The sequence below is a fragment of the Miniopterus schreibersii genome (genome assembly GCF_964146895.1).
Source record: "Miniopterus schreibersii genome assembly, chromosome: 13".
Lineage (NCBI taxonomy): Eukaryota > Metazoa > Chordata > Mammalia > Chiroptera > Miniopteridae > Miniopterus > Miniopterus schreibersii.
This window is the reverse complement of record NC_138113.1, coordinates 53,157,805-53,177,514: the sequence shown is the minus strand read 5'-3', so window position 1 is coordinate 53,177,514 and position 19,710 is coordinate 53,157,805. Positions and strand designations below refer to the sequence as shown.

At 57.4% G+C, this 19,710-nt stretch overlaps 2 protein-coding genes across 2 annotated transcripts; both read right to left on the bottom strand.

The window, feature by feature from the left end:
- Positions 1-571: 571 nt before the first annotated feature.
- On the bottom strand, positions 572-4,169 carry ADRA2B (adrenoceptor alpha 2B). The gene has a single exon (XM_081156283.1). The coding sequence runs from the start codon at positions 3,757-3,759 to the stop codon at positions 2,413-2,415; it is 1,347 nt and encodes a 448-aa protein (XP_081012409.1). The 5' UTR covers positions 3,760-4,169; the 3' UTR covers positions 572-2,412.
- Positions 4,170-10,135: 5,966 nt separating this feature from the next.
- Positions 10,136-17,473, bottom strand: ASTL (astacin like metalloendopeptidase; the record flags this gene model as incomplete). The annotated part of the gene is given in 9 exon segments (XM_081156434.1): positions 10,136-10,161; positions 10,617-10,781; positions 11,163-11,244; positions 11,248-11,436; positions 11,440-11,486; positions 14,605-14,786; positions 16,174-16,312; positions 16,430-16,518; positions 17,385-17,473. Coding segments are annotated over 9 exon segments (1,008 nt in total).
- Positions 17,474-19,710: the final 2,237 nt, after the last annotated feature.

Here is a 19,710-nt window from a genome sequence, read left to right as displayed (position 1 = left end):
TGGAAATGAGGAGACTCCAGCTCGGACATGGGGACTGAATCTCAGTGTGAGAGCCTGAAGCACACCAGCTCCACTCACTCTCCTGCCTTCACTGAAGGCAGCAGCTTCCATTCCACGGAGCGCCCTGCCCGTTCTTCTGCCCACACCATGTGGGTGGCATCTGATCACGTCCGTGGCCCCCACTCCTGCCCCTGGCTGCCCAGCAAGGCCAGCTTCCGGCTGACTCTCAAACTATCAAGTCCACCACATAGCACCCTTTGCATGTGCTGTTTTTTAGCCTGCCTCTGGCGGTGCTCCTTGTCTTTCCCCAAGACCCAGCCCAAAGGACACCTCCTCTGGTAAGGCTCCCTTTCCTTCTTCCCAAGCAGCCAGTCTCAGGCTCCCCTGGCCACTTCCACCCCCACTGTCTTGTAATAATAAGGGATGATTCGTGGACAAAGCAGGCAGGCAGCTGGGTTGGTAACCAGCTGGAGGAGGGGAGGGCCACCATGCCAAGTCTGCTACACGTGGCTGAGGGATGACTACAGCCAGCAGTCTTGGGCAACGACGACACAGTGTGCTTATTACAAAATATCTTTTATTGATAAAATAGCTCAGACTTTTAAAAAAACATCTGCATGTCACAATAAGGGGGCCATAGGCAACAAAATTAGGGGTGCCCTGGGGCACAGAGACCAGTCAGCAGATGTCACAAGTCAGCCCCTCCCTCAGGCCCACCCAGCCCAGCCCCAGGGCAATGCCCTGGCCTCACACTGAGACTGAGGAACAAACTGAGGGTCTCCCTTTGGTCCTCTCCATTCTCTCTACCCCAGAAAACAGCCTCAGCACCCTTCCCCACGTGGCCAGGTCCATCAGAGTGCCAATAGTGCCCTGCCACTTAGCTCACTCCAGCTAAGATCCCGCTGGCTTACTGTTGAAGTCAGGGACTCCTGCAGGGGGGCACTGGGAAACATTCTTCACACGCTCCAAACTGTTCTGGGTTCAAGGGCCTGGTGTGGGGGGTTAAGAACCAGGAGGAAGAGGCCCCTGAGCCCCATCAGTGGAGTAGAGCCAAGTGGCTGGGTCGGAAGTGGCCAGCCAACATCCATCCGAGCGGGATCAGTTGTGCATCACAGGGACCCATTTGGGGCTTAGAGCCCTGCCTGGCACTCAGTTTGAGGCTCCTCCAGGGGTCCAGAGAGCCCTTGCTCACCTGCTCCAGCCCAGAACCCCACCTGGGGTCTCTGTCACCTGCCACAGGCTCCCCTGTCAGACCGTTCCCAGGGTCTGGGTACTTTTAGCTATCTTGGGGAAATAATTTGCCTTCTTGATGACAAAGACTTATGCCCATTGGCCGAGCCAGCAAGGCAAGGCTTAGGATAGACCCCTGTGAACAGCACAGAAAACCCTCTTGGTGTTGTAGGTGAAATGTCAAGTTGCCATGCAGCATAACTCAAACCTTTGCAGGCACAAGAGTACATTCTCAAGAAATCCTTTAACTGAAATAGTGGTTGCCTGCCACTCCCCACTTCCATTTTGGGGTAGGAATTCACACACCCCAGGCACAGAACAAAAGTCTATAGGAAGACAGGTGGTGGTAAACACAGAGAAAGGGGACTTTCATATCACCAAATAATCACATTTTCTGGTTCTCTAGGTTCCCCCAGGGAGCTCAAAGCTTCATGCAATGCCTTTCATCTCCCTGCAGCGAGTAGGCGGCAAGCTATTGTTGCCCTGGATTTTGCAGGGGGTGAATGCTAGTGATCAGGGACGTCCTGTTGAGGCAGAGGCCAGGCCTCCAGAGGGGCGCCGGGTGGGACTCAGATCACAGCTCTGGCCTTCAAAGAAGCTATAAATCCAAAAGCAGAGGGAAGGGGAAGAAGGGCCCAGGGACAGTGCCAGCCTATAAACCCTCACTCAGAGCCTGATGGGGACCACGGCCCTCAGCAGCAATGCACAGCCATCATGGTTTCTGCCCCCTCCTCAGCCTCTTGGGGAGAATGGAAGCTGGCTTCCTGCTCTTTACTGGGGAAGATGAAAAAGAAAGAAAACACCACAAGCAAGTGGCCTGCCAGAGACCACACAGTCCTCAAGGAAGCTTACAGGTTCTGGGGTTCTGGAAGGGAGGTGCTCTATCCAAGCCTGGCCTCAGCCACACTCAGGAAGGCCCAGGCCTCCTCCATCTGCCTGCGCTCAGGCAGGGCGTGGAGAAGACGTCCCCCCACAGCTGGGACAGCAAGGCAAGGCTTAGGATAGACCCCTGTGAACAGCACTCCTGCCAGTGCGCCTCCCAGGGTGCTCCCAAGATGAGGCCTGCAGTACCTGGGCAGAGACCAGACAGCCCCAGGGAGGTGGCCACATAAAACACGGTAGGCAGCACTGTGGCCCTGGTGCTACCTGGCACCAGCCCCGCAAGGGCAGCAGGCAGGCGGCTCACCAGGCCGTCTGGGTCCACTGGCGGCAAAGGATCCTTCGGAAGGCACGGCGGAAGTCCTGGTTGAAGATGGTGTAGATGACAGGATTCAGCGAGCTGTTGCAGTAGCCAATCCAGAAGAAGAACTGGAAAAGGCCATGGGGCACCTTGCAGTGCTGCGGGCAGATGGCGCCCAGGCTGTAGCTGAAGAAGAAAGGGAACCAGCAGAGCATGAAGACGCCTATGACCACGGCCAGCACAAAGGTGAACCGCTTCTCCCGGGTCAGCTGGGCCCGCCGCCACCACTTCCCACCTGCAGCGCCTATACCCCTGTCCAGGAGCACCTGGCCACGCAGGGTGGCCAGCACCTGCGAGCCCTGTGGCTGCTGCAGGGGTGGGCCGCAAGCGGAGGCAGGGGACACTGGCAAGGCCTGAGGCTCACACTCCTCCTCCTCCTCCTCCTCTTCCTCCTCTCCAACTTCCCCCTCCGGAGATGCACCACAAACGCCTTCCTTCGGTCCCTGACCTGCATGGGGAAGGGCAGGCCAGCTGGGTGGCGAGGCTGGGTTCCCAGGATCTTCAGGGGTCCCGCCCGGGGGCTCCTTCTCTTCAGTGGGCTTATAGTGTCCATCGGCCTCTCCGGAAGCAGCCAAATGGGAGGCCAGGGCTGGCAGTTTGGGGGAGGCTCCCCCAGGAACCTGGCGTGGTTGTTTAGATTCACCGTCCCCAGGGCCCCTCTTGGCCCTGGGACCTCTGCGGTGGCTACGTTTAGCGATCAGGTAGATGCGCAGGTAGACGAGGATCATGATGAGGCAGGGCGCGAAGAAGGACCCGAAGCTGGAGGCCAGGATGTACCAGGCCTCTTGGTTGAGCATGCACTGCGGGCGCCCCCGGGGCTGGGGGCCCCGGTCTCCCTTGTAGATGAGGGGCGGCAGCGAGATGGCCGCTGCGATGAGCCACACGGTGAGGATGATGCACTTGATGCGGCGAGGGGTGCGCTTGGAGTTGTACTCCAGGGCGCGGCTCACGGCCCAGTAGCGGTCCAGGCTGATGGCGCACAGGTGCACGATGGACGAGGTGCAGAAGAGCACGTCCAGCGCCAGGTACACCTCGCACCACGTCCGCCGGAAGTACCAGTAGCCCAGCAGCTCGTTGGCCAGCGAGAAGGGGATGATGAGCGTGGCCACCAGGATGTCCGCGGCCGCCAGCGACACCAGGAACAGATTCTGCGGGGCGCGCAGCGAGCGGCTCGTCAGCACCGCCAGGATCACCAGCGAGTTGCCGAAGATGGTGAAGAGAATGAGGAAGGTGATGACGGCCGCGATGGCCGCGGTGGCCTGCACCGAGTAGGGCTCCTGGTAGTCCATGGCAGAGCCGGCCGGAGGGGGCGTTGCTGGCCCAGGGCGAGCGCACGGAGCGACGGAGTTGGCCCACCCCGCGCGGCTAGACTCGGGGTTCGCCCCTCTGGCGGCGTAGAGGGCCCTGGAGTCCCATGGCCGGGCCGAGAAGCGCCCCGGAGGTTGGGAGATACTGGGGCTGGGCACTGCCCTCCTACATCTCCTTCCAGCAGCGCCCGGCGTCCCTGCCGTCCGCCGGGAGAAGTTTCCCAAGTTGTCCCACTGCCGTCCCCGCCCCTCCAGGGACCTGGGGAAAGTTGCGCCCTTCCACCCGGAGGCCGCTGGACGCGCTCTGGGGCGCGGGGTCCCACGAGCTGCGGGGGCGCGCGCGCTGCCGGGTCTTGGAGGAGGCGCGGTGGCTGCCGCGTCCGCTCGCTCGGGCCCGGAGCCGCGCCTGCAGGCAGCCCTCGGCCGCAGGGGAGTGGGGAGAGGAGCGGAGGCTGCGGGAGGGAGGAGACTGGAGGCGGGGGCAGGGGGCGGGGCAGCGCGGGCCGGGCGGCGGGCGGCGGGCGGCGGGCAGCCGCAGGGTGCAGGGGCGCCGCGTGGCGGACTGGGGGCCGCAGCCTCCCCGGGTCTTGCCTCCGCCCCAGAGGCCCCGCCCCTTTCCCCCGGCCTCAGAGCAGCGAGTGCGAGGTGCCCCGAATCTGGGATCTTGGGGAAGCTGGAAGGGATGCTCGCTGGAGTGGAAGGGTCAGTGTGCGCGGGGAGCAGGGACGCTGCAAGGGCGCGGCCGCGGGCACCGAGGGGGACCTCTGTCCTACGGACTGCGGGACTGAGGGTGAGCCCGGGAGGCTAGGATGGTGGGCGCAAGCTCATCTCAGCTCCCGTCGTCCGAGGGCCCCAAGGAGAGGGTGTGTGTGAGAGTGTGTGTGTGTGTGTGTGTGTGTGTGTGTGTGTGTGTGTGTGTGTGTTGGGCGCTGGATAACAATAAACCGCAACAACGCCGGCGCTGGAGAAAAGAAGCCGAGCAGAGGTCGGGGGGGGGGGGGGGGCGGGGAGCCTGCCCCGAACCCCTTCCCCTAATGCATTCTCGCCCAGACTGGGCTCCGTCGGGCCCGTGGAGCCCGGGGAGGCGCGCACGGCCGGGTGGCGAGCGCCCTCTGCTGCCGTCTGCGGCCCGCGGGGCCTCCGCAGCCCCGCCGCGTCCGGGAGCCCTGAAACGCTGCGAGCCGGTGGGGCGAGCGAGTGCTCGGAGATTTCTGGCTTCAGCTGTCCTGTTTCTCCTGCAGCTGCCTCGGTTTCCTCCACTCAGGGCAAAGAGGTAAGAGGAAAACTGGCTTGGATTCAAATCTCAGCAGCAACCGAGACGCAGGCACGGGTTCTTTTGGGGTGTGGGGGCTCTGGGCACACCCAACCCCTTGACCGATAGGAAGATGTCCCCTGGCGCAGAGCTAGGAGACTTAGTGCGGGTCTCAAAGAAAAAGCGGGTCTCAGGGGCAGCCGTGGAGGAAGGAGCTTCCCAAGCTCCTTGCCTCGTCCGGCTGAGGGCCCACATGCACTCTGCGCGCCCCCTTTGGGTGGCCGTGGGAAGAGGAGTTGGGGTAAGAAGAAATTTCCGACTAAGCACACACCCCTCTCGCCCCATCCTGGCCTCGAAGAGCCGTGGAGCCAGGGCTCTCCCTAAGGCACCCTGTTCCTACCCACTCTCCCTGTGGCCACTGCCACCAGGGCCAGCCTGGGCAGCCTCACGGGGCACTTTTTTCGCTGCTTCTGGAGCCCCTCATGCTATCACCCCAGCCTGGCTTCATATTTCTTCATATATATATATATATAAGTATCTATCCCATTCAGGAAGCAGGATTGTGCCACAGGACCCGCCTTGAGCCAGGTGCCCACTGGACCTTCCTGTCAGCTCCATCCTCGTGGGAGCAAGGAGTGCGGCCTCCTGGTGCCCACAGACAGTGGCTCATCCCTACTCAGTCTCAGATGGGGGGTACCCCAGATCCCCTAACCTTCTGGTAGGGGCAGGAGGTGTGTTCCGCCTTGATCCTGGGCTATCAGCCTACCCAACCCCTCAGTACCCACAGCCAATGATTTCGGTGCTGTCTAGGCTAGGCTCCAGGAGGGCAGCCAGCCTCTCTTGCCCTATCCAGAGGTAGGTTTTATGGGTGCCTCCTCCCCACTCGCTAGACTGGGCAGGGCCTGGACCCACAGTTGCCAGGGATGGAGAAGTCTCAGTAACCCTTTCCATGAGGAAGGGCAGGGGGTGACCATTGGAGCCTGGGGTGCAGCCACTGAAGCAAGTTCCTGCCTGTCCCCATGGCTCCCTGGTCTGTGGCTGTGCAGTCTGAGCACCCTGGCAGCCCAAAGGGCTGGGAAGGACCACTTTCACCCTCTCCAACCATACTCAGGCTGGGAGTCCAGACACTACAGCCAGAATCAGCCTTTGTCTCCCCCCATTTTCTTTAAAAGGCTAGGACTCAAGGACATTGCAGGAACTGAGGCCAGAGCTGCTCTGCTCCCTCCCCTGACCCATACAAGTCCCCACTGAGGGGTTCTCACCTGGGCCTTCCTGAAGGGGCAGCTCTGGGTCTATCCAACACCAGGTCCTGCTGGGCACCAGCCCAGGTGGAGACAGCCCGGGACAGTCTACAAACACCCATGAGGCTCAGTCACAACTCTAGGCTCTGTGTCACCTGCTGCCACCTTTCAGCCCCACCTCCCAGACATTCGTCTGACTTTGAGGACAGTGGGGGCCATTATATAACCAGATTCCTGCTCCTGTCTGCAGCTCTCCATCTCCCCCACACACCTTCCAGCTGCCTGTTCCACCCAGCCCTGCATGAATCAGAGCCTCAGGCCACAGCAGGGCTTCCTTCAAGTAGATCTGACTTTCCATTGTCAGCCTGTTCCACCAGGCAGAGTTCAGTCCCAGACCTCCAAGCAGCCAGCAGCAGGAGCTGCCTAGAGCAGGCACTGGCCCCGCTTCCTGACCCCCACCAGGCTACGTGTTGGTCCCTGGACCTGCTCTGAACTCCCGCATCTCCAGTCCTTTCCAGGTTCTGTTTGCTCTGCGAGAAACACCCTCCTCACCCTTCCTTCTGTTCTTGGCGGGTCCCCACTCTCTTTTCAAGATACACTCACCTGTCACCGCCCTCTCAGGCAGAAGGAGGTACCCTAGTCTCCAAGATCCTTGATTCCGTGCACATACACCACCACTGTCCCACTCAGAGCACTGTACTGAGATGGTGTCCAGTGGGTGTATTGCATCACTCCCTCCATCAGAGGAGACATCTCTTCTGTCCCCAGTACATGGCCAAGCTTGAATGGTGACCGGCAGTGGCACAGGTATCAATGGATGACGTACACACGAGCCCTTCTCAGAGTGCCCAAGTGAAGGTGCCTTTGAGGGATGTCCTTGAAAAGGGGGGGCCATGGGGGAAAGGTGACCTGGCACCATGTTTCCCAGGGAAGGAAGACCGTCGTTCTATTCCCAGCTGTGAGAATGCAGAAAAGAGTTGTACCATCTTAGCTGGAAGCTCTGGAGCTGCTTATGCAGGCCTGAGACGTGAGACTGGCCCCAGGTACCCCCAGGCCAGGGCTCCAACAGCTCAGGGCCCAGTTGAGGATGATCCCCAACTATGCTTCACCCCAAGGCTGTCTCCTGAGGCCCCCAGCCATTCAAGTCCCTGGGACCCTTCTCCCCAGACCACCCTGTATGACCCAACCTCACCCTTTCCCAGACCTTTGAGCAGTGCCCTCTAATGTCGGTCGGTCACCCTCTCTTCCTCCATTACACTTGTCTAACAAAACCCCAACCCTAGTCAGAAGTAAATCACCTTTGACCAAGCGGCTGCCTTTTCCGGAGCAGAACCCACTGCATCGACTGGCCTCACTTTCAACTCACAACCACAAATCTCAGACTTTCCTAGAGCTCGGTTCCTCTCTTCAGAATTGGCTTTGCTTTCACTGTCCTCTCCCCACCGCCCACCCCCACGCTGTGACTTTGCCTTACACTCGGGGAAAGTGGAAGCCATCAGATGGGAGCTCCAGGCTCAGCGAGCCCACATGCTCCCTGGCCCACTCATTCCAGGTCTAACAGCTTCAGACTTAACATACCCATTTCCCTGAGCCCTGCGTCTCCCCACCCCTGCACCAATCGCAGGTGTGATTTCCTCACACTCCCAAAGCACCTGCTTCTGCCTATTTCCACTGCCCAGATCGCTCTTGCTTATGCAACTGCAGCGGCTTCCAACTGCTCTCCCTGTTCCCATCCACTTTCCACAGAGCATCCAGAATGCTTTTTAAGTATTAAATCAGATCTTATCACTCCCCTCCTTAGAACCCCTCAGCAGCTGCTCCCTGCTGCTCTTGCGATAAAACCCTCCCTCTCTGACCGGCCTGGCCCTGCCTGCTCCCTGTTCTGATCCCCCCATTCACACTGGCCTGACACTCCCTCCTCTCCTGGACCAGGGTCTTCGCACTGGCTGCTCTTTCCCCAGATTTTCACAGGGTAGTCATTCGGGTCTCTCAGTTGAAATGCCAACACCCGAAGGGAATGCTCCCCTCCCCCATCACTTACCAATCCCAGGTGCTTTCTTACCCGCCTGTGTACCTTCCACCCCTCTCCCCACCCCTCAATAAACCCCATGAGAACAGAAATCCTGCCTTGCTTACCACGCTATTGCCAGTGCCTATAACAGGACCCACCTGACACCTAATTCATAATGAGGCGTCTGTGGCCCAAGTGAATAAATTGATGAGTGAGCCCACATAGCTATGTGGTTGGGGATTGAGGAACAGGCCACAGACCCTGGGATGGAGTGGCTAGCCACCCGGGCTCTGGTTAACACCTGAGGGCACGATGCATATCACACACCCCATGCTGGAACTCCAGGGGCGGAACCAGGGCTGGACCACCACGGCCAGGGTGGAGCCTGTAAAACAGGCCTGGGCCCAGAGCTGGCCTGGGGAATGGTGGCTTCAAGGGGAAAGACATGACAAAGGACAGCCTTGTCCCTGATCACCCCCAAAGAAGAGGAGGGGCCTCCTTCCCCTTGCACCACCAGGGTCAGCCAGCCCCGCTTCACTTGCTGGAGTGTGCAGATTCTAAGAGCAAAGCCACGTACTAATGAAAGCACGTAATGGGAAGCCTCTGAGAGCTGGGAGGCCCTCACAGGGCACAAAGCATGTCACCTCCTCTGACCTATGTGGGAAAACCCAGCCCAGAGCCAGAGGCCTGGTTCGGGCGCTCAGAGAGACCGGCAGGCTGTGAGGCAGTCACACTTCTCTGACAAATGAGGGCACTACAGGTGATGTCTGTCTTAGGGTTGGCCCAAAGACTTTGCTAGGATGCTCCCTGGAGAGCTGTCACTCTGCTAGGAGATGCCAGAGCCCCCTCTCGCCCATTCTAAACTCATTCGGACATCCCCTCCATGTCTGGAGCAAGAAGAGGACAGCATTTCCCCCACATGATCCGTCTCTGAAGCGAATACTGGAGATCAGAGCCCTGTTCTGTCTCAGAAAATCCTTGACCCAAGGGAGACTGAGGACAGGGGCTCTAGCATCCTGTGAGTCCACATGTCCCCTGAGGTGGGCAAAGGCTGAGCCTCAGCCTATAGTGCCCCTCTAAAAAATGGGTATGACTACCTGAGGGCCCTCCCAGGGCAGTGAAGAACATCAAAGTTGTGTGGGGGTATGTGGGGGTGGGGGGATGGGTAGTCAGCACAGCCCAGTGCCCATCTCCTGGAGCAAGTACCCAACTTTATACCTCCCCTTAACATCTGAGGCACCTGGCCTTACTGGGATAGGGCATGGGCTCCTGCTCCTTCCCACCCCGGGCCACAGAACAATGCCACCAGGGGGCTGCTGGCCTGCTCCCAGGCACCCCTAGAGGTGTTCTTTGCTCCTGAAACACCCTCACCAGGGAGGACAGGGGCTAAAGAGGCAGGGGAGTGGGGCTTGGCTGAAGGAGAACCAGCAGGGTGACTTGCCTGGCCCCTTTCCACCTTTCAGGGCCTCCTCTGGCCAGAAGGGGAAACAAGGCTCCTGGAAATAGCAACACAGGGTAGAAAGGAGCTTCAAGTCCTGTATTCAGGGTCCTCATGTTCTTGGCTGATATCCCACTGTACAGTCCTAGGGGGCCCCGACCTCTTCCCTGTCTCCCTATGGGTGACACCCCCATGACTCTGGGGCCTTCTTAAGCTGAACGGGAGGGAGGTGGGGTCTGAAAACCTTGTGGAGAGCAGGGCTAGAGGCTGCAGAGGGAGGCCAGCATCCCCAGCACCCAGACACCAGGGACAGGAGGCTGCTCCCAGGGTCCCAGCCATGGGGTTCCCCTCACGGCCTGGCCCGAGGGAGAGGCAGAGGCAGTCCCAGCAGACCATGCTGGGGGGCTGGGCCTCAGCTACAGGACTTCCACATCCTCCAGGGCTGAGGGAGACATGAGAGCAGGCAGAGCCAGCATCCCCAATAGGCCTGCCTCCCAGACAGACCTTTGTCCCCAGGAGCCCTTGGGGGAACACGGTGGGGAAGGAAGGGGCAGAGGGAGAGGCTGGGCCTCAGACAGAGAGGTCAGGCTGGGCTGGAAGACAGGGGTGTCTCCTAGGGGAGTCAAGGGTTGCTTGACCCAGAGGATGCCCTTGCCACTTGGGGACAGAAGCCACAGGCTTGACCTCTGGGTTTCCCCCTGAAGTGACCCAGAGCTGGGTTCCCCAAAGTAGCCTGGGTAGGTGCTGGCTGGTCATCTTCTAGAGACAGTGCTAGGGGGTCAGTGTGCACTTGGGCCTGCCAGGACCACTCCAGGGCAACACCAGGACCACCTGCACCAGGCCTTCAGCTTGGAGAGGAAGCTGGGGTCTGAGGCCACCTAGCAGAGGCTTCCACACCAAACTTCCTCAGGGTGGGGGGCTCCCACTCCAGTGGGCTCTCTCCAGCCCTGGAGTCACTAGGGTGGAGGCTCCTGGACTCTGCCAACAGTGCCTCCAGAAGCTGCTGCAGGTGTGGTCGAGAGCTGGGAGTGGGGCTCCCACCGTTGCCATGGGCCTGGAACCCTGGAGCAGGAAAGACAGAATCAGAGGAGGAAAGAGTGGGCCCACTGCCAAGAGCCTGGGGGCCCAGCCGCAGGGAGCCAGAGCTGTCTCCAGCTTTATCCACAGGGCTCCTCTCACGGACATGATAACCCACCATGCCCCTGCTGAGCCCAATACCTTCTAGGAGTTTTAAAGTCTTTCCATGTACATGTAAATCTTACATACATCTGGAGTTTCTTCATGCGTGATATGAGTTAGGACTTCATTTTTTAAATGGATAACTAGTCGTCTTAGCCCCTGGTTGTCTCGCCCTGCTCACCTCTGCAGCCTCACCTGGTGCCACGTCGCCCTCAGTGACGCCACCTCAGTACAGGAAGCTTCTCCTCTGGCCCTGTCACTCACCTCTCCCATGGGGGCCGGGGCCACTGGGGCTGCAGTCGCAAAGCAGGAGGACCCGGGTGATGTCTGAGGTGCTCAGATTCCATCACTGGCCCTGGCCAATGTGGACACAGGGGGCCCAGAGCGGTGGGATGGGGGGCAGCCCACGCCAGCTGAAGGGGAGCCTGGAAAGCAGCAGGCTCTGCATCTGGACCCAGCAGGGCCGGCCAGGGCACAGAGGGAGGAAAGGGGCCTCGCCTCGCCCCCCAAGGTGCAGCACCGATGCAGATGCATAGTCTTAGGGCACCAGCGTGTTGCTGCTCCGAGATTTAATGTTGATCTCAGAGCCTGAAAATATATTTATCAATGGGGAAGGAGAACGGGCTAGAGCAGGGTTGGGGGTGGATAAGGGACTTAACTTAGCTGCCTAAGCTGAGGGGTTCAAAACTAAAACCACAGCCTAATGTGCTTCTTTCTGACCCCCCCCCCCGGCACTGGTCCCCAATCCTGTGCCTTTGTGCCTTCACTGTTTACCACCCCCTCTCCTGGAGGGGTCCAGACCTGCCCCAGGCCCCCTAAGCATTTCCACCTGCCCTCTTCATCTCAAGCTCCCCTTGTATAAAACTAGATTCCTCTTTGTATGACCTGCAGCTTCCGTGAAGCCACTGGCTCTCAGAGTGCCTTGTATGCCCCCCACCCACTAGCTGAAGCGCCTACTCCTCACCGTTTTACAGACCTGCTAGCTCAGCATCTGCTGGGGTTCAGTGAACCCCCACTCCCCACAGCAAGCCCAGCTGTTCTTGCCTTGGGCCAGCAGCACCTAACCTCCGGGTTCAGAGTCCAGCACTCCTCTGTTGGCCGGAGCACCCACTTCTCCCTGTCACCTGACTGCTCCTGACCTGAGAGGAGCAAGATTCCCTCCCCTGACTTCTGGCCTTCACAGGGAGCCTCTGAAAGAAGAGCTGCACCCTCCACCTCTGCCCCCTAAATCCCCCCACCCCCCAGGCCCAGCCACTTCCACATCCTTCCCATGGTCACCCTCACCTGGTGACCAGCAGCCCCCCTCACCATGAATCAAATGACATCCCATCACCTGCCCCTAGAGCGGGCTCATTTCTTCCTTTTAAAAAACCCTTGTTATTAAACAATTTGGGATAGGCAATATATTCATTTGGTTCAAAAATTAAAAACGTAAGATATACAATGTCTCCCACTCCATCCCCGTTCTGAGCCCCCACATTCCCACCCCCGCAGTTAATTACTGTTAGTAGTTTGCATGTCCTAGCAGAGTTTGTCCTGTACATATTAACTAAATACAAACAGTCTCATTTTTCAAAATTCTGAAGCAGTTTTCCCATGAGGGAGCAGGTGTTTTCACCTGTTTTATCGTTAAGAAACAGCCCTTGAGTTATCAGTGCTGTTTGTTTCCTAACTCATTAATTTCTGCTTTTACCCTCATTAATTCCTTCTGCTTTCCTTTATTTTTTTCTTGACTTGGACTGAAATGCTTACTTGGTTCTATTCTTATTGATAAAAGTATGTAGTCTGCACTTTTCCCCCGAGCCTTGCTTGAGCTGTGAACATTTGGTTCGAATGTGTCTTTATGAGTTTTTTCTTAGAATTCTGCTATTTCTTTTCTTTTTTTAAAATCCTCACCAAGGATATTTTTTCAGGGAGAGAGAAGGGAAGGGGGGAAGGAGGAGGGGGAGGGGGAGAGGGGAAAGGGAGGGGGGAAGGGAAGGAGAGGGAGAGAGACACAGCGATTGGTTGCCTCCTGCACGCTCCCTGACCAGGGCCTGGGATGGAACCTGAAACAGAGGTACATGCCCTTGGCCAGAACTGAACCCAGGACCCTTCAGTCCTCAGGCTGACACTCTAACCACCGAGCTAGGGCTCCGCTATTTCTTTAACCTCAGAGAAAAGAGAAAGCTTTGCTGTCTGATTTTTGTTTTTGTTTTTCTTTTTCTTTTAAAAATATATCTTTATTGATTTCAGAGAGGAAAGGAGAGGGAGAGAGAGAGAGAGAGAGATAGAAACATCAATGATGAGAGAGTCATTGATCGAACCCACAACCCGGGCATGTGCCCTGACCGGGAATCGAACCATGATCGCCTGGATCCTAGGTTGACGCTTAACCACTAAGCCACGCCCGGCCGGGCTTTTCTTTTTTTAAATATATCTTTATTGATTTCAGAGAGAGGAAAAGAGAGGGAGAGGGAGAGATAGAAACATCAATGATGAGAGAGTCATTGATCGGCTGCATGTGCCCTGACCGGGAATCGAACCCCGATCGCCTGAATCCTAGGTTGCTGCTCAACCGCTGACCCACGCCTGGCCAGGCTGATTTTTGTTTTTCTTTAACTTTCATTTGCAAGAGGAAGAAGTTTGGGGTTTGATTTGTTATTAGTTTCCATTTTTTACTTTACATCACGACAAAATACTTGTATTAACTCTACTTTTTCAAATTGGAAGTTTTATTGCTGTCATATGGTAAGTTTTCACAAGTATTTCCTGAACACTTGGAAGGGTTATAGTCTCCATTTTCAGGATACAGAGTCACCATCACCCTTCACTTCCCTCAACTAAATTCTGATCTCCAATCTCCATGCCCCACAGGGCGTCCTCTGGGATTCCACGATGCTGGCCTATCTCCAGCACCCACACACCTAACCCCACGGCAGCAGTTCCTCTGTTTGCAGGGAGCCTTCTGACTCATGCTCTCTGCTCCCACGCCCCAAACCAAACCCCTGACCATGCATCTCCTCTGCTCCCCCTCCCCGTGAAGCAGTAGTCTCTATTTCTATCACCTCCTGAATCGGGCTATCCCCTCACAAGGTCAGGGTCCCCCCATGACCAGGATCAGACCCCAGCACACAGCACGGTTCCCAGCACACAGGCCTCTGGTGCTCTTGCCCACTCCCCAGACCAGTCTTCCCAAGCTTCCTCAGTCCTACATTCCCACCAGTAACCCTACAGGCACCAAGACCCTGCAGCACTGCCCTCGGCCACCTGCATCTGACAAGGACACACACAGCCCACTACCTCCAGGCCTCTGCTTGACTCAGCCCCTGCAGCCAGAGCACAGCCTCACCCTCATGAGCTGGGCTGTGTGCATGAGCGACTGGCAGTTGGATATACAATGCACAAGGTTCATAGGATGCCAGCAACCCATCCTCAGGAAGCCAACAGTGTCCATGAGGAGAAATGGTGGTGCCCCGACCTGCGCAAGACTGAGGGTGGGCAAGTGAAGGCTTAGAGCCCAGGGCAGCAGCATCTGGGCCACTTTCTGGGTCTCAAAGAAAAGGCGCGCCCCACCTTCTCCGTGGAAGACAGGCAGATGGTGGGGGAAATGAACAACCTCTTCCAAATAGCCAGGCAACTCCTCAGAGCCTGGCTCATACCTGCCCTCAGGCCCTCTCTCCATGGACTCCTAGACGCCCCCTGGCCTGTGCACCGCCTGGCTTACCTGGGAGGGTCTCATTCCAGTTGACACGAATATAATGGTCCCAGTCGGCCCGTGAGTGCTCGTGCCAGAAGCCCAGCACGTGCATGGGCTCATGCAGGACAATGCCTGGGCCCCTCTGGAGACATGCTGGTGCCAGGGATAGCACCTGCATCCCTCCACTGTGCCCCACGCTGGAGAAGCACCTGCAGGGCCATGAGAACGAGCTGGGTGGGCACTGGCCCAAGGAGCTAGAGCAGACCCGCCCCTCCCCTCCTCCCCAGCCCAGGGATGAATGAGACCAACATGGGATCACTGTTCCCAAGTCCTTTCACTGCCTGGCCTTCTATGAAATGGGTGCACTGAACCCGGTGACCTGCCTGGGTTGCAAAGGGGAGGTAGAAACTCACTAACATGGGTGACAGAAGCAGCTCACTGAATGAATGTACCCACACAGGGAGCCCCGAATCAAAGCTGCCACACACATTAGCTTAGGCCCCCAACAAGCTAGGAAATAGCATGCCCCTCATTTCAGAGAGAAGGCAGAAGAGGTTCAGAAGTTAGGGGACTTGCCTGCAGTCAAGCGGCTCCTGCATTGTGGAACCGGGGCCGAGGCCAGGTCTGTCCCATCAAACCTGCACTCACCAACCAGACTATGAGGTCTCCCAGGGGTGAGGGCTTCATAAGGGGGGGGTCAAGCACCGAACTCCCTCCCTCCCCACTTTCTGCCCTGAGTACTATAGGTCCAGCTCATGCTGGGCAAGTCACCGAGAGTGAGCAGGGGTATTTGGACCTGGGCGGACAGGCCCAGAAATAGGTTGTAGACAACAGCTTAGTTCACTCCAGGCTGAATGCAGAAGAAAGCTGAGAATTCATCCTGCGTGGGAGCCTACACGCGTGGCACACGTACCCAGGAGCACTTACCCAGACGTGGGGATGGCAGAGAGGAAGTCTGTCCGGCCATGGCAGGCAAAAAGCCTGATGCATGTGAGCGTTCCAACTCAGCAAATGCCTGCAGGATGACCTTGCAGCTGGGCTGATCTGGGGAGGGGACACCTGCTGAAGCCCAGCCAAGCCCCAGAGCCCTCATGCCCCTGGAAGTCTGCATGTGAGGCAGGGAACTGAGCTTCAAATCACTCCCAACATGTAGTATCAAGAAAAGGCAACATGATGGTGTAGGGGAAGAAAGCTGGGCTCCACCCAGACCCTGGCTGCGTGATCTTGGATAGGTCACTGTCCCCTGGGCCACTTGGTCTCAGAATGGATGAGATAGTCCCTAGATGTACCTCCCATCAGCTATTCCAGGATCTTAACTCGCCCCCTCCTGGAGCTTAGGAGGCCCCCGGAATGAAAGAGCCTCTGTGTCATGGTGAACGCCTGGGGGGGGCGAGGCAGGTTAGAGGGGGTCAGTGGGGGAAAAAGGGGAGACATTTGTAATACTTTCAACAATAAAGACAAACAAAAATAAAGTGGTCAGCAAAAAAGGGGGGGTGGGCTTCTGTGTCTGAGGTTTTTGTTTTGTTAGGTTGTTACTTTTTGTTTTATATCCCATGTATAAGCGAAACCATATGGCTTTTAACCTGACTGACTTACTTAGCATGATACTCAAAAGATCCATCCATGTTGTGGCAAATGCAAGGCTTCATGGCTGGGTGGTAGTATGTATTGTATATGTGTACCACATCTTTACTTAAAAGGGGGGGCTTCTGGGGGAAGGGCTCTTCAGGTGGTGCTGATAGAGGGGATGTGAGGATATACAGGAAGAAGAAAATCCAGAGAGAGGCACAGGTTGCACTGGGAATAGGGGCGGGCCAGGAGGGGCTGCACTGGGCTCCCAGTGCTGACTCACTATACTTGCAGGAGAGCAGGAAGGGGACACCCACCACACCCCAGTTTGGGGGCCATTTGTTGCTTGTAGCCAACAACAGGCTAAAGTAACTGAGGAGAGAGGGCAGAAGTCAGGGACCCCTGGGGACACAGGCCACCTAGCTTCCTACCACCAAGGGTGCCACAGCTCAGGTCCCAAGAGCCATAAAGATGTGAGCGGCCTGACACAGGCATGTGGGAGTGGGCAGGCCATTAGAGGTGGGATGGAAGCTGGGAAGTCAGCTTGGGTTGTGAATCGTGGTGCACAACACAAGCCTTTTTTCTATATAACAGAACTTGCAGCTGATTCTGTGGTGCCCATCAAACAGAGCACTTGTCCCTGAAGAGGCTGGCTAGGGGTCCCAGCACCCCGTGTGGCCTAGTTCAGAAGTGCTCAGAGCTCTGCCAACAGCCCCTCCCTATAGCAGCCCATCCCAGCTGCTGGGAATGGTGACTGCTGAGGCCTTGCAGCTGAAGGCCTTGGGCCAGGGATGCTGGAAGCTCCCCTCCCCTGCCCAGGGGGGTCCACAGTGACTCATGGGTACGTTGGTCTGGCCTCTGCCCCAAGGCAGAACAAGTCCATGGTGCCATTGGAGCCCAGAGCTCCCTGAGATCAGGCTGAGGGGGATCAGGCTGAGGCTGCCCTCCAGCTGATCCCAGTTTGTCCCCAGAGCTCTCTAGCATTCCTTGGTCCTTTGAAATCATTTCCAGATGGCTCACGGCTCTGCTTCTAGGGAACCCAACCTCAGGCACCTCCAGGGTGTCAGGCCCTCTTCCAGGAGTCCTCATGGGCCTCAGATGTTGGGAAAGAGACTGTGGAAAGCGCTGCAGCTGTGGCAGAAAATGGAGTTGGAGGAGGAGAGGAGAGATAAGCTAAGACAGGGAGGGAAGTGAGAAGCTGGGAGAGAGAGAGCCAGGCCCCCTGGAACTGTGCTCACCTTCCTCCTATGTGGTTTGGGCTGGAATTTCTGTCACCACCACAAGGGTCCTGAATACCACACAGAGGGGCAGGAATTCGATGGGGCATGAGGTAGGACAGAGCTCAAGGCGTGTTCTGAGGGTTGGGCTGAGGTGGATGGTGGCGGCTGGAAGAAAGGCTGCCTCCTGACAGCAGAGGGCCTCCACGGGCCTCTGACACAGGAGACAGGGGTTGGTACTGGATTGTGAAGGTCATGAGAGCCATGGACTGCCTTTGAGCAAGAGAAGGGTGTGTCAGGATGAGAAACATCATACTTTTGTAGACTGGGGCTCGGGTGGGTTGCGGGACTTGCCTGAGGCCACACAGCCGCAGTGCCCAGGGGAGCTCTGGCTCCAGAGTCAGAGAACAGACAGCCCCGGGGGTTGCTTGGTCTGGCAGTCAAGACCTTTCGAGGCTGTATCTAGAGCATGTGCTCTGGGGGGGCCTGGGCCCACACACATCTCTCCCTTCCTTCTCAGGGCTCATCCCAGAGGAAACCCCAGAGAGCAGCTTCCTCCTTAAGGGGGACATCCTCCAGCCAGTGAGTGAGTAGGTGTCAGTAGCCTCACAGATAGTGATAGAGGCCTTTGAGCTCCTCTAACCCCTAGGCGTCTTGGGGTGTAACATGGGAGGGATCTCTTTGTTGCTCATAGCTTGGTAGACACCCCTTCTTGCCAAAGTCAGAGTGAGTGTTCTATTAGGAACAGCCAGCCTGAATGTGAAGGGAGGGTAACATCTGGAATGGTGGTAGCTGGGAGGGCTTCCAGAAGGACCGGGTTTGAGCCCTCCAGACCCAGCTTGGTGCCCTGCCCAGAGGAGATGCTCAGGAAGTGTTGGGATGAAGGGAGAGCTGAGCACAGGTTGGCAGAGTGGCTGGTGGGGCTCTAGGGTGGCTTTGGTGGTCTGGGGAAGACAGAACAAGGAGTGACACAGACACCATTGTGGCAGGGGGTGATGGGCAGAGTCGAAAGGGAGCAGGCTGGATGGGAATTGGGGCGACTAGCCAGTGGAGAAGGGGACACTCTGTGTTTAGGAGAGCAATGCGATCTTTTAGAAGACTGGGGGTGGAAGCAGGCTCCAGAATAGGACAGTGACCTGGTGAGAGCAAGACTGTTCTGTGGTTTGGAAGCTGCCAGCAGATGGCACAGCGTGAGGCTGGGCTGGGCTGGCTGGGTAACCCCAGGGGCAGGGGCCGGCAGATAGGCCAAGGTGAGGCTCCTGTTCCCCATTACACCCTGAGTGCCTGGTGTAAGAGCAGAATCCAGGAAAACCTTTGGCCTGTGGGGTAGGACATGCTGGGTGCTGTGAAGCCTGTGCTTCAAAGGGTTTTGGTTGGTGGAAGAAAAGAGAAGAGCTGCCAAGGCCAAGGGTAGTGCCTTAAAATCAGGCCAGGGAGGACCCTGCCCCATCTTTCCACCACATATTTAGGGTGCTCAGGAAGGAGCTGCTGTGCTCCAGGGAGGGGCTGCTGGCAGAGCTCTGAGCACTTCTGAACTAGTGACACGGGGTGCTGGGACCCCTAGCCAGCCTCTTCAGGGACAAGTGCTCTGTTTGATGGGCACCACAGAATCAGCTGCAAGTTCTGTTATATAGAAAAAAGGCTTGTGTTGTGCACCACGATTCACAACCCAAGCTGACTTCCCAGCTTCCATCCCACCTCTAATGGCCTGCCCACTCTCACATGCCTGTGTCAGGCCGCTCACATCTTTATGGCTCTTGGGACCTGAGCTGTGGCACCCTTGGTGGTAGGAAGCTAGGTGGCCTGTGTCCCCAGGGGTCCCTGACTTCTGCCCTCTCTCCTCAGTTACTTCAGCCCCAACACCTATGCATGTGACATATAGGTGTGTGCAGGCCAAGCACAAGACACCCACACCCACAGGACAGTCACAAACATGGGTGCATGCACACCCACGCACATGCACACACACACACACGTCTATCCACATGCTCCAGAAGGAAGTGGGGTCTGACTAGGGCAGCGCTGGGCCTACTTCTGAGTCATGGACACAGCCTTTTCCCCACAAGACCAATGCCAGTAACAGGAATAAAGTTGGAAACAGTCTCCCAGAAACCACCTTTCAGCTGAGACAGAATACTTGGGAAAGGCCAGCAGCACAGGAGAGCTGGGGCCCAGAGGGCACCCCCTGTGTTTGAGGGCACCGCCTGCCAATGTGGGTACACATGCACCTTCCTCCTGTTTTCCAGGCCCCAAGGCACAAGGAAAGGTGAGCTCTGATTAAGAAACAGCTTTTGAGCATTTTCCCAGACATTGACTTGAGACCAGATGCTCAAGAAGTTGTTTTTTT